Source organism: Anguilla rostrata, chromosome 4 (genome assembly GCF_018555375.3).
Source record: "Anguilla rostrata isolate EN2019 chromosome 4, ASM1855537v3, whole genome shotgun sequence".
Taxonomy (NCBI): Eukaryota; Metazoa; Chordata; class Actinopteri; order Anguilliformes; family Anguillidae; genus Anguilla; species Anguilla rostrata.
Genome location: NC_057936.1, coordinates 42,420,629 through 42,434,093, shown reverse-complemented (window position 1 = coordinate 42,434,093; position 13,465 = coordinate 42,420,629). Strand labels below are relative to the sequence as shown.

At 47.0% G+C, this 13,465-nt stretch overlaps 1 protein-coding gene across 1 annotated transcript; it reads right to left on the bottom strand.

Moving 5' to 3' along the window:
* Positions 1-9,683: 9,683 nt before the first annotated feature.
* Positions 9,684-13,319, bottom strand: amer2 (APC membrane recruitment protein 2). The gene has a single exon (XM_064334075.1). It carries the CDS (start codon positions 13,093-13,095, stop codon positions 11,011-11,013), a length of 2,085 nt encoding a protein of 694 aa, XP_064190145.1. The 5' UTR covers positions 13,096-13,319; the 3' UTR covers positions 9,684-11,010.
* Between the last annotated feature and the right edge of the window lie 146 nt (positions 13,320-13,465).

Here is a 13,465-nt window from a genome sequence, read left to right as displayed (position 1 = left end):
ACCGGGGGGCGGCGATCATATTTCGGGGGGGGGCACCCCGGGGCACCCGTGCCACCCGTGCCACCCCTTTAGACACGCCAGTGTGCAAGGGTTGCACAGTGAAGCCGTACACACACATGGGCCTGTGTGAAAGACCAGGTCCCCACCTGTGTTTGAAGACCTATGGGAGAGGTTGGTTCCTTTGACTGAGACCTGTGCAGTTATTATAATAATAATAATAATTACTATTATTATTATTATTATTTTATTGTTGTTGTTGTTTTAGGGTTTTTTTTTTTTTTTTGCTTTTATTTTTATTTTTTTGTTCCAGGAATATCAGCTTACTGTTTTCTATTGGAGTGGCTATAATGGTTGGTGCTCTGAGAGTGTTTAGCAGGGGACATTGTTATTCTGGTTGAACTCAGTTTGTCATTCAGTATCGATAGGCCTTTACATTGACCTTTACTGTGTATGTACTGGGAATGTTTGGAAGGAGGAAGTTTATGCTTTTTTGCATTTAATACTGCTCCATTCCCACCAGCAGATAGTGATAGCTATCATGACGTTACAGGTAACTTGGTGACAGGTGTGTGCTGTGTAAATGTAAACTAGGCAACAGAGCTTCAGGAGGTGATTGTCACAGCTCAGTTTCAGAGGGAAACTGGAGCCTGTCATTTGCCTGTTAAAATGACCAACAGACATTTGATTTGTTCCCCAAATGACTTTATGTTAAGGGTTATTTATAATGAATCAAATGTCTCTTTCTGTGTTTTTGGTTTTTATCTTGCATGTTTATTTTTGCATACAGCCTGAATTTCTCTTGGTTTTATCTTGCTGTTTAGCCTTATGTTCAGTAAGTCTGGAGTATACCTCCCTCATGAGAACAACCTTGTGATGCTGTACAATGGGTTTTGTGTGTGAACTCAAGCAAAGCCTGATCTAAACCAGCTCTAAGCTCACTGGAACACAGACAGCTCTTCTCGAATGAGGGCTGTACTACTCTACAGTGCTGGTTCTCTGTAGTTCTCAGTACGGCCTCCATTCCACCACTGCAGCTGTACACGGTAGTGTAGCACAGCCACTGTGCGATCACTGTAACTATACCATTGAGAGTGCTTCTCAACCTGATCTGCTTCATCAAATATAAATCAATTCGATTTAAAGGCCATCCCCTCAATATTATGTAACTCAGCAGCTGTACCACCTGACAACATGGTAAGCTCTAATTGGGAGATTGTGGGGTTTCTGAGATCCCTTCATGCCTCCACACAGCATTTGAAGGTTTCCCTCTGCCTCAGGCTCTGTTCATTGATCCTGGCTTGTAAAAGCAGGCTCACCAATGGGTATGCACGTGTACACACAAGCAATCCATGTTCATGCACGCATGAACACAGAAAGTACACAGGACTGATGTACATGCAGAAATGCATGAACACAAACATATGCACAGATGTGCTGTCATGTTTGTTCATGCACACGTGGCCAGCTATTCAGCCAGATAGCATTGTCCAAATGGTTTCTTTCTTTTCCCGATTTTCTTCTTTTCCTTAATTGTGATTGGCTTTCGGCAGGCTTCCTGGCTGGAAAATTAGTGTTCTCTGCAGGACGCAGAGGATGTCATTATTGGACCTTCCTTTTATCCTATTTTTGCTTTTAAAAGTAATTCACTGCATCTGACACACACCCACTGATCTCCTGGTTAGAGCTGGAAAATCCAGGTTCAGAAAGTCCTTTGCAGTATTTTGTTCCAATCACCTGGATTTGCTAATTAGCACAATTATTCAGCCAGGAGGTAAAACGAATTAGTGAAATAAATCAATCAAATTTATGTTGCGCAATTCACAGTGATCGTCACAATACGCTTCACAGACAACCCTGGCCTGAACCCTCACAAGTGCAAGCCTAAAGCAACATTGGCAAGCAAAAACTTCCTGTGGCATATGGGAAGAAACCTTGGAAGGAACCAGGATGAAGGGGGAAACCCATCCACCTCTGGTCAGCTCAGGGTGTAGATTGGTGACCAACATGGTCAGTCAGTCAATGTTTACATCAATCAAACTGCAGCTCAGATGATGGGCGGGGCCAGATGGCAGTGGTTGGGAGCAGCAGGTGACAATGGAAGTGGGCGGGGTGGAGACGGAGATTAAATCAGCTGGCTGAGTTCATGAGCGGTAGAAACACATGGCAGGACTTTTATTTCTGACACTTGTACATTCCACCTCTGTACCTGGTTCCATCGCTTAAATCTCCAATAAATTGATTTGAAAGTGCAGAACCCTGAAATATTATCCAATGCGCCAAAATATATTTTAGCCATTAGGAATGACGTAACCTTCTCATGAAGCATGATTCACATTTGTAGAGAATTTGGCATACATTATCTACAGGCTCAACTCGGCTGTTTAATTTTTATGGAAATGGACAGGACCAAGTGTCCACGCTTTCAGTATTTAAAGCTTCACCAATTTAAGCTGTAGGTCTATCAATTAATCAAGAAAAATGTTTTTAAAGCATTTTTCTACTCTATTATGTGGAATTTTTCCCACAGGGCATTACAGAAAAGGAAAAAATAAAAACTATTCATCTGAGAACTGTGACTGATTAAAAATCTTTTAAAAATATATAAAATATGTGTAGCTGACATAATATAGGAAATCGTCCCTCATTAGACATTAAATGTGTCTAATTAAAAATAATTAACAGCTCTTTATACTTCGGGAATTGCAATTTAGGTTGGAATAAAGCCTAGTATACACGGGGGGGGGGGGCCCTAGGACCACCTTGGGAAGTGCATGAGACATTTTAGAAATGTACATGTTTCTTTTGAAATGAGAAGTGTCATGTTTCAGTTTTAATGGAGGAGCCAGATTTGATTACATCAGGTGTAATTCTTAAAGATGCTAAGCCTCATTTGACCGACAGGCATGTTCTCCTTGGTTAAAAGTTTTAAAGTACACTGCTCTTATGATCATCCCACAGTCACACTTGTGGTGTGGTGACGTTTGAATAATTTAGGCAGCTGTGCAAAGATTGGGCTACTCTCTGCATCATGTGGTGGAACATGTAGAGACTCCATCTTCTTTGGATGAGGTGTTTGCCTCTGTGGGGATTTAGGGAATTTGCCGAGTGTGTGGGAGCATGTTTGCATGTTTGTATGCATGATTGTGTGTTTGTGTGGGAGTAAATGTTAACATTTGTGTTTGTGTACATGTGTTTGTGTGTGTATGTGTGTGATTCTGCCAGTCACACACCCATTCACAATTCCAGTTTTCCTGCACCACCCAAAGCCTGACATTTAAAAATAATCTGCCATGTGTGTATGTGTGAGTGTGTGTGAGAGAGAAAGAGAATATGTGAGTGTTCATGCTAGACTCTCAAAGTACAGTAACAAATCTTGTTTTTATTAGTGCAGTGATCATTAGTCATCCATATTTCTATTAATTTATACTCTGTGGGCCAATAAAGCATCCCCCAACACACATACACACACATGCTCTGGCAACAGAGTGAGGAGGGCTGTGTTTCGTTCTGGGAGTGGGCAGGGGGGTGTTTCTGGCCAGGGACTTGGCCGGGGGGGGGTGGGGGGGGGGGGGGGGGGTGGGTTTGGGGCCTGTGGAGATATGCGATATGACAGCCCTTGACATAGACAGGTTACTTTCTTCAGTGGATTCGTCCTCAGAAAAGAGCAGGAAAAAAAACAGGCCGTTGTGGCGTTACCGTTCACACATACCACCTGCCTGTCAACAACAGCCGTGACCTCTTACCACAAGCACTGCAGGAGTGCAGGGGTGTCATTGCAGTCCCTTGGTGGGGGCTGAAGCAGCCTGTTTTTGTGTGTTGTGCGCACTGCATTAATGTGACAGCACACTGCTGTCACTGTCCTGAGGTGGCATTTTGGTGCGATAATACAGCACCCTGTCTGTGCTGTGGACACTGCTGTCTTATATATGAACAGTGAGACTGGGCTGACGTTATCCCCTTTCACAATAAGCACTGTGGTGACATTATTTAGACACACTGCAGCCTTGTTTACTGAAGACGCCCCCTCTCTGTTGGTGATCGTTTGGCTCTTCTACACAGATCTGTAAGTGAGAAAGAATAGACAGAGAGGGTGGAGAGATGGAAGGAGAAAGAGAGGGTGTGTGAGATTGAGAGAGAGGGAGGTGTGAAATATTTCAGACAGAATGTGTGTGTATGTTCATGAGAGAAAGAGAGAGTGAATGGAGATTGTGCCTTCTTCTGCTTGTGTGTGTGTGTGTGTGTGTGTGCATATCCATCCATAAGGGTATTAGTCTCCAGCCATGAATGAGGAATCATGATCCCAGATATCAGACTGGGTGTGATGATGGTGTAAATTTATTATATTAATCTGGAGAGTGACTTTGCCCCATTGACTTCTTCAACCACAACTCCGTCCCGAAGCTCTGCTGGCAGATGTTTCACTGATGTTCCCACCGTAATGGTCATAAGAAACACACCAAACCAAAGATCAGCGCATGTACATGAATGATGACCTTGGAGATCAAACTGTTTCGTTTTCTTTTTTGCTGCTTGACTGGCGATTCCCTCCTCCTAGGAGTCATGCATGCCATCACAGTCCTTAAATTTCAGAACCATCCCGCCGCTGAAAGGTGCTATGTCAATTAGTAGATGGGAACCAGGGCACGAACGGAGATCGGAGGAGAATGTGTGTGTGTGTGACAGGGAGAGCATGGTTCTGCATGAATTGATTTTACAAAATATGTATAATAGAAATATAGGTACATACAAAATTGTGTATTTGTGGGAGGAATGTCCGTCAGTGGATTATCATTTGTCAGTGGATTATAGAGATTGAGAAAGAGCACACTTTGGTATACTGCCAATAACCATATATTATCTCTTTCTATCACACACTCACTCTTCACACAAATGCCTACTCTGTCTCAAGCACACATACTTTTTGTTTCTCTCTTACAAACACACACACACACACATACATACATACATGCACACACACACTTACACACACATTGTGAGTGCATTCCATTGCCCAGAGAAGGAAAACCCAGTTCTGACTGGGTATCATTGATATTTTTTTAATGTTGTTGCCTTTGTTTTATCAGCATTGTCACAATGTTGTTCTAAGGTTGCCGTTACTTTGTGTGTCAGTGCAGAGGTTTGAGACCACCTGTTCAAAACCAGTAAATAATGTGTCCCTGACCTCTGAAATGCATCACTGCCACGGGGTGCGTTACATGCATGCAGGACATGTACGGATGCATGTGAATCAGAATCAGGTCAGTCCTGACTACAGCCACCTGTCCAGTGAATAAATTGTGGAATAATGCAGTGTTCCTGCTGCCATATCACCCTGAGCTGTATACATTATTTATGTTGAAACAATGCCCAGGCTGTAACCACCACAGGAAAGAGAGGCATATGGCCAGGCCATGAGAGGAGGAAGTGACACAACAGGGCTTAAAGGCTCATGGATTATCTGAGGTAAGTGTGATCTCCCTGGATAGCCATTTCGTAATGATGCAATATCAAAAACTGATGATAGCGTCAATGCCAGTGTCCACAGCAAGAACTTTTTGAACTGAACTTCTATTCAGAGAAGGAGGGACAGAGGGACCATCACAGGGTGATGCTTATGCAGATTATCCCATAAATCTATCTGGAATGCTGCCAAGGCCTAGGATTGTGCATGAGTGTACATGTGCGTGTGTTTGCGTGACAGAGCCTTGGCTCTACAGCTCAGTACACATTCTGCACTCTGGTCACACACAGCACCACCACCGCCCCCCCCATCCCACCCCCCCCTCCTCAAAAAAAACCACCGCGCCTCCATCCCTCATTGGCTGACCTACTGGGGTTGCCATGGAGACTTCAGAAAGGAGGCAGGCGTGCAAAATTGAGAACGAGCATCTCCTCTCAGTGAAGGCATGGAGAGGTGTGGCTGTCGCATAAAGATAGAGTGTGTGTGTGTGTGTGTGTGTCCAGGGAGCTGGGGGGGTGGTGGTTTCCAGCCCAGTTTCACATTCCTCAGGCCTTTCTCAAAGCATCCTGGGAAAATGTTGGAGCAGCTATGATATGTTGTTTCCAGTGACTGTCAGAGAGAATGGGGTCTGCAGAGAGTGTTAGAAACCTCATACCATAAATGCCTGTTAACACCCTCTCATTCCCTACATGAGGAGATGGGCTCTGCCTGACAGAGCCATGGGGGACATGTTAATGAACTCCACTGGGGAAAAAACTAAAATATGTGGTTGGTATAGAAAGAGGGAGAGAGGGAGTAAGAGAATATCCCTAAGGGATTTTTCAGCATTTTCATACAGTAGATGTTGCATGCAAAATAATGCTTCTCATTTGGGAGTGGGATAAGAGACACAGTAGTAAATCACAGGGAGGTTATTCATGGTCGTTTGACTATAACTGACTGTTCTCTTTTTCAATTATTTTTATCTCTCCCCTTTACATTTATTTTGTTGCCATTCACACTCTTATCAGAAGCAATTTGCACAGCATACCCTTTCCCAGAATTCATTTCTACAGCTCAATGCTTATTCAAGTAATTTGGGTTAAGCACATTGCTCAAGGGTGCGATGCCAGTCATTCCTCTGGGCTGTCTATTGTCCTAGTCAATATACTGTACTTCACTGCTTCTGATTTGAGCGCTTCCATTACGCACACATACAGGAACGACCTAGTGCTCATTAGCATTACATTAAATGGCAGACAGATGTTCTTAGCTCAGCAAATGAATGGATATTTGGTGTGTTTAGATCATGTATGAAGTCTATAAATTATGCTCAGCAGGGAGCACCATGTGGCTTCCCTGCTCCCTGTTGTCAACTGACACTAACAATTCACAGACTTTGCTTCTCTATGTCATAATTTCTGCATCCTTCCACCACATCTCCAACTTTTCCATGTATTCAGGTTTGTTGGGTTGGAAGATTGGCCAACTGAAAGGTGCAGAGCATTAACCCGAGACACAGGTCTGTGCCATTTACCATCCTTAAATCTCCCACTATGCACTAACCGTTTATTTGGTCACAATAATTGTTACTGAAATTCATTCTGCCTTGATGTGATCCACACTGGTTATTTGGAAATAAAATCAAATGATAATTTTGAACTGAGATTAATTAATTATCTATTAATCAATCATTTTTCCTTCAGCATAAAGCAAAATGGAAACAGTCAATTCTTGCCCACTGACTGACAAAACAGCTACACAAACACATAAACACATATCTATTCTAAACTGCAGTACTTTCATGTAAAAAGCTCATTTGCTACATTATCAGATTAACTATAATGGAGGTGTACAGACTTAATGCAAGCTCATCATAAGCTAATGCCTGACTGTCTCCGGAACAAATGCTGGTACTTAAAATGCGAAATAAATTCTCCACTATCAGTTTGCTCTTGACAGTGGAAAAAAATTAAAAATGTTTATAAACAAGGAATTTTGCATGTCTATCTTTGACATGGAAAACAGAAATGAAAACGACACAACAGACATTAGCACTGCTAATGTCTTTTTCTGTGTCACAGCAAAGAGAGTGAAGCTGTGGTACAGCACAGTGATGAAAGCAAAACACAGAATCTGTCCCTTTTTCACAGATCCACTAAGGTGCATGAAAACAAGGAGGTAACATAAAAGAAACATAAAGAGAAATTTGCAGTTTTAAGAAAAAGGAATGTTCAGAGAACTTTGACTGACAGACACACCAAAAACTTTTCACAATACAAATTGTTATTTTTTCAAGAGTGGCAAACTGTTTGCTATTGCATTCGACATTAGAAGCCACAGGATGAGGTAGGGCACATTTTAAAGTGGAACAAGGTAGCGCGTGATCCTTAATTATGGGTTACCAGGTATGTTCATTGAGCATTGAAATAAGTTTCACGTTATTAATTTCTTGCCACCAAATGGCACAATGTCACTATACCATTTCATCCAGAAATGAATATTCTTATGTGGCGACATAGCTCAGGAGGTAAGAGCGGTTGTCTGGCTGTCGGAGGGTTGCCGGTTCGATCCCCCACCCTGGGCATGTCGAAGTGTCCCTGAGCAAGACACCTAACCCCTAATTGCTCCCAAAGAGCTGATTGTTACCTTGCATGGCAGCCTTTGCATGGCAGCCTTTCACCGTTGGTGTGTGAGTGTGTGTGTGAATGGATGAATGAGAGGCATCAATTGTAAAGCGCTTTGGATAAAAGCGCTATATAAATGCAGTCCATTTACCATTTATACATACATGTGGCTTATGCAGGTTGCAGAGCGCTGACAGCACAATAATATGGGTCAGTGGATCTGGAGCTCATTAAACAGGGCTCCCTCCCCCTGTTTCCCCCTTCATCCTACCCCTCAGGGATACCCCAGTGAGACAGAGGTGCCCCAGGCTGCACCCAAGTGGAATTAGGGGCTAATGAGAGCAGGAGCTCACCATCACCCCAAACAGCGCTCCCCACACCTACAGCTGTCACTTTCTCTCTCTATCACTCTATCTCTCATTCTCTCACATGCACAATCACACACACACACACACACACACTGCATACATATATAGCCAGACTCACACATACTGCACATTTATACAGACATGCACAAATTCACATACATATTGCGAAAATATAAACAGACACTTACATGGACACACAAAATCAAAACAGGCATGCAAACACACTTTTCACACAGATATTCTCTCGATTTCTCTCTCTCTCTCTCTCTCTCTCTCTCTCTCTCTCTCACACACATAATCTCAGCAGCACAGTGCTCATAACCTTTCAAAGTGAAGAAGGTATGAGGAATCTTTTCTTACTGTTTATTCTGCGGTAATGTAGTGTCAACAAATTGCTTTGTTTTGATTAAAATAAATTTTTCTCTCATTCTCTTGTGGCGGAGGTTAGATAACCAGCACGTTAACCTCCTCTAGAGTACTGGGCCATGTCCTAATGCCAGAGTAATTTAATCAGCACTCAGTGTCCAGTACCATGCATTCCGTCACCTGACACATCTCCTGATGGTTCCAGTTCAAACCAGTAGATTACAGTTTGGAGGGAGGAGGGACATGCACAGAAACATTTTGACAAAGGTGTTTATCCTGTTACACTAATAAAGAGCAAAGGAGCAGTCAGATGTGACTCAGAAATCCGGGAGCAGATCAGCAGAAAAAAATGCAGCTCCTCCAAAGCGCAGCGCTACCCTGGCATGATGTCATACCTCTAACCACATGGATCACCTGTAAAACTGGGGAACTTCCATAGCAACACACAGCTTTACGCACACTCACACACGCACATACAAACACACATGCTTGCACAAACTCACATGCACACACACTCTGTCCCTTCTGTTCTGTCCCAGAGAAGTATGCTTGTGTTATATAACACCTTTATAAAAAAAACTCTGCTGCAGAGCTTGCTCAGAAACAAACTTTACTATCACATTACCCCACCCCCCACCCATTGATCCCCTGCACACTCACACATACATGCTCACAGGAGCATATGCATGTACACACACACACACACACACAGTTACTTATGCCCATAGTGTATCTTAATCTCAGCTCTCGTAACAGCCCCTCCTTCCTACAGTTCATAAATATGTACAACAAACTGCCTCCATCTATTACAAACACAGCAGGGACCAGCAGCCTTCACACTCCCACAGTAATGCGCAAAAAATGGATGCTCTTTCACAAATATGCAGTGCATGTCATTTTATTAATTAAATAGGAAACAAAACAACATTTAGTTTACACAAGCAACAGAGATAAAATTTACCCCCTGGCTTCTTCTGAGCATGTACAAACTCAAAGGTACCTAATAACTGACAACAACCCAAACAGATTCCTCACAAAGACTGTGAGTTTCACCATAAGTGAATGGACCATTGTGAAAGGATGGAGGAACAGAAGCAAAACAGAACAGGAGCTGATTCCCTTGAACCCCACCCACCACCCCACCCACCAACTGTGTGATCAATGCTGACCTAACGACCCCCTGTTATCTTTTACAAACCCACAAATAAACAGACCGGCAGTCAGGCCTACAGTGTGAGGCATGCTCCCTGCTATAGACATTCAAAGATGCTGACAAAATATACGGTCAGGAATAGAATGAAAGTACCAGTATTTTTGGGGTAAATCCAATCCTGACCCCCTCCTGGGATGGGGTGCAGGGGGTGTCCCAAAAAAGGTATGTCCATAGCAAGTGAGTGAATGTGGGGATTTGTGCATATTCTACAAAAAGAAGTAGTAATAAAGGTGATTAAAAAGTAGATATTTCTCTTAGAAAAAGCTGTTTTTACATTGGAATGAAGTCACCTAGAGAGCCGTAAGAGTTGAGTGTGAAATATACGAGCGTTCCCTGATTATTGAGCTTTGAATAGTGGCTGAGGCTGTTGGGACTAGGGTGGGCTGGGGTTCCAGGATACCATTAAATCCTGCTGTTTGTGGCCAACTCTGTACCAGTCCAGCACCCCCTCCCCCCAGCATTGTAAATCCCAAAAGAACAAACTCTTCAGCATGCACCCCTATCCCTCCCATGTTTGCTTTCATGTGATCCTGAATGGTACCAGCTGAGGAGTGCAAAGTGAGAGTGGAGGCCTGTCTTCCTGCTTCAGTAACTCATCAATGCCATGTTCTATGCGTCCGTTAAACGCCACGTCAAATATTGTGTCGAGGTCTCTGCTCTTGGCCTCAAGATTTGTTTTGTCTTATTGCATTCCGTCATGGTGATTCTTGTCCTGGCGAGTCTAATACAGGTGAGAATGAGGATGAAACTGTTTGTTTTTTTCGCTCAGTGTTACTTATTGGTTACGTTTGACTGATGTTTTTGGAACTTTTCTTGATGTACAGATGAAGAGAAACAGAAAAGAGAGACGGTCATAAGCAGTCTTCCTGTGTATGTTCATCTAGTGAAGATGGTGAAGATGCATTCCACTGCAGTGGTAATCAAAAAAGCAGGTTTTGGACAACAGTCTTGTAGTTTTGAACTATAGATGGTTGGGTCAGGTGAGTCCAGAAAGTTCTATTTCTTGTGTGGAGCCTGACTGGGGGCATGACGTGTGTTGACGGGCTTGTTGCCAGCCCGGCGGACAGGCACCTTGGAGATGGGGATTTTGGTGCGGGTGGGGGCGTCAGCCTTGCCTGCGGATGCGTGGGAGACAGGCGTTGTAGGCGAGGTGGGCGTCATAGCAGTGGCGGCTACAGGCGCCAGTGACCCCTGGCTGGCAGAGTGGGAGGGGGGTGTCTGCTTGACACTGATGGGGATCCGGGAGTCCCGGGGAAGGCTGGTGCTGCCCTTCAACGAGCGGAAGGAAGTGGCCTGGGATGGTGGGGTGAGCTTCGACTTGCCCAAAGTAGAGGAGGAGGATGAGGAGGAGGCAGGCGGGGTCATCTCCTCATCGGAGGCCACACCCCCTTCGGGCGGGTCCACAAACAAGTCGTAGAGGGCGTCACCACTGCAGCTGTCCCGAGGGAGCCCGTCCTGTGACAGGAACCGGGCACTCTCCTCCTCCTCTGGCCCGGGCGTGGTCGAGTCCCAGTAACCCTCGTCGCTGTTGGCGGGGGCATCCTGCAGGTCCTTGCCCCGCCCGTTCTCGAGCGGAGCCTCTCGCAGGTGCTTCCCTGCCCTGCTGCCACTCCCACCCACGGGAATCTTGCTGAGTCCCAGCGTCTTCACCGGAGGGAGCCGTTTCTGAGCCCGTGAGGGGGCGTGGTGGGCGAGGTCTGCTCGGGGCAAGGCAGGAGAGTCCTCCCCCTTCCGGGGCAGCATGTGCCACAGGCCCTGCATGTCAGCGTCGTCTACCTCATCCGGGCTGGCCATCTCCTCACCGCCACCCATGTATGCCACAACCCCGCTTCCCTGCGGCTTCCCTGCGGCCGCCCGCACCTTCAGAACCGCCGTGGCGGGGGGCAGGGCCACGGAAGGCAGCGCAGCCGCTTGGATGAGAGGAGCAGCTGGGGTAGCAGCGGCAGGAGGCGGAGGGGCAGGAGCACGGATAGGGGAGGGTCTCTCCGTGGACAGAGCCACAACCCCCGCTCCCCGCGTCCCGCCCCCTGTCCCACCACTGCTGCTCCCTGTCCCGCTGCTGCTGCCGCTGGCGCTGGCCCCCTCCTCCTCTGTGTCAGCGATGATGTCACCGCAGCCTGTCAGCGAGTCAAAGCTCTTGAGGGAGGTGACGTCGGTGAACATGGAGCAGAGGCGGTCCATGGAGGGCTCTGAGACCGACGGTTCAGGCGGGGTGACGGTCATGGTGGGGGTGTGGGGGAGCAACCGCACCTCATGGCTGCCGCTGTGCTTTGGCCGGGATGCTGCGCTGGTGGCCTTCAGGGGCGACAGCGTTGAGGACTCCTGAGAGAGCGGTGACAGCCCAGGGGCAGGGCTATGGGAGGCGGGGCTCTGCTCCTGCCCATGGCAAGTTCCAGCTGCTGCCTCCTGAGACTCCTGGAATCTCTGATCGCCCGAGGTGGAGGCACCGCTCCCAGTGTCACCCGCATCGCCAGGTTGGTCAGTAGGCTTAGCCGACCCCTCGCCCGTCTCCAGGGCGACGGTGTCCAGAACGTGGGGCTGGGGCTCCAGGCTGAGGGCGACGTCCTCCTTCACGATCTCTACGCTGTTGGTACGGGAGGCTAGCAGCACAGCGCCCAGCTCCGCCCCCCTGGTGCTCTTGTCGCGGCGGTTCCAGCGCATGCTGCTGAAGAGCCCCCGCAGCCCCTTCCTCTGCCTGGGGGGCCGAGCCTCTGCCCCTGCCATCCCCCTGCCGCCCCTCCGCAGCAGGGAGAAGAAGCTGAGTGACTTTGAGACAGAGGAGTGGGGGACGGTCACTGCAGGCTCGCCGGCTGCATTCAGCTGTTCGCCGCTGGCCGACACCTCCTTCCTGCCCCCCTCCAGCACGCTGGTGTCTGCCAGCCCATCGTGGGTCTTGCTCCTGACGAGCGGCAGCTTGGCTGGCCCCTTGACCGCCTCCCCTTTGCTCCCGATGGAGAAGATGCTGGGCACCGTCCTTCCGGACTTACGCTTCCCAAACAGCTTGAAGGCCGCCTTGTTGATCTTGCCGGACGGCTGGGGGTCGCACGGCGGGAGACTGCTGCTCTCCGACTGTAGGTCCATCTCTGCTGCTGCCACTCTCTCTTTCGCTGTCTTGCTCCCTCAATCCCTCTCTCCACAGCTATGCCGCTCTGTCCTTTCCTCCCTGCCTCTTTCTCTCAATGGCTCACTGAATCGCTCTCTTTCACTGGCTTCCTTTTCCTAGCACATTGTATTTTCTCCCTCTCTGTCTCCAGACCCTCCTCTCTCTCTCTCTCTCTCCCCCTCCCGCCCTCTTCTTCTTTCTCTCTTCCCTCCCTCGTGCTCTCTTCCTCTTTACCGTGCTTTTTCTTTCTCTCTCTCTCTCTCTCTCTCTCTCTCCCTCCCTCCCTCTCTCTGCTGCTCCTGCTGATCTCCATGGCAACCGGGGGACTAAGCCGATTTAGTCAGCGCT

Excerpts from the sequence above, each read along its gene's own strand:
- amer2 (XM_064334075.1), bottom strand. The coding sequence starts at position 13,095 with ATGGACCTACAGTCGGAGAGCAGCAGTCTCCCGCCGTGCGACCCCCAG.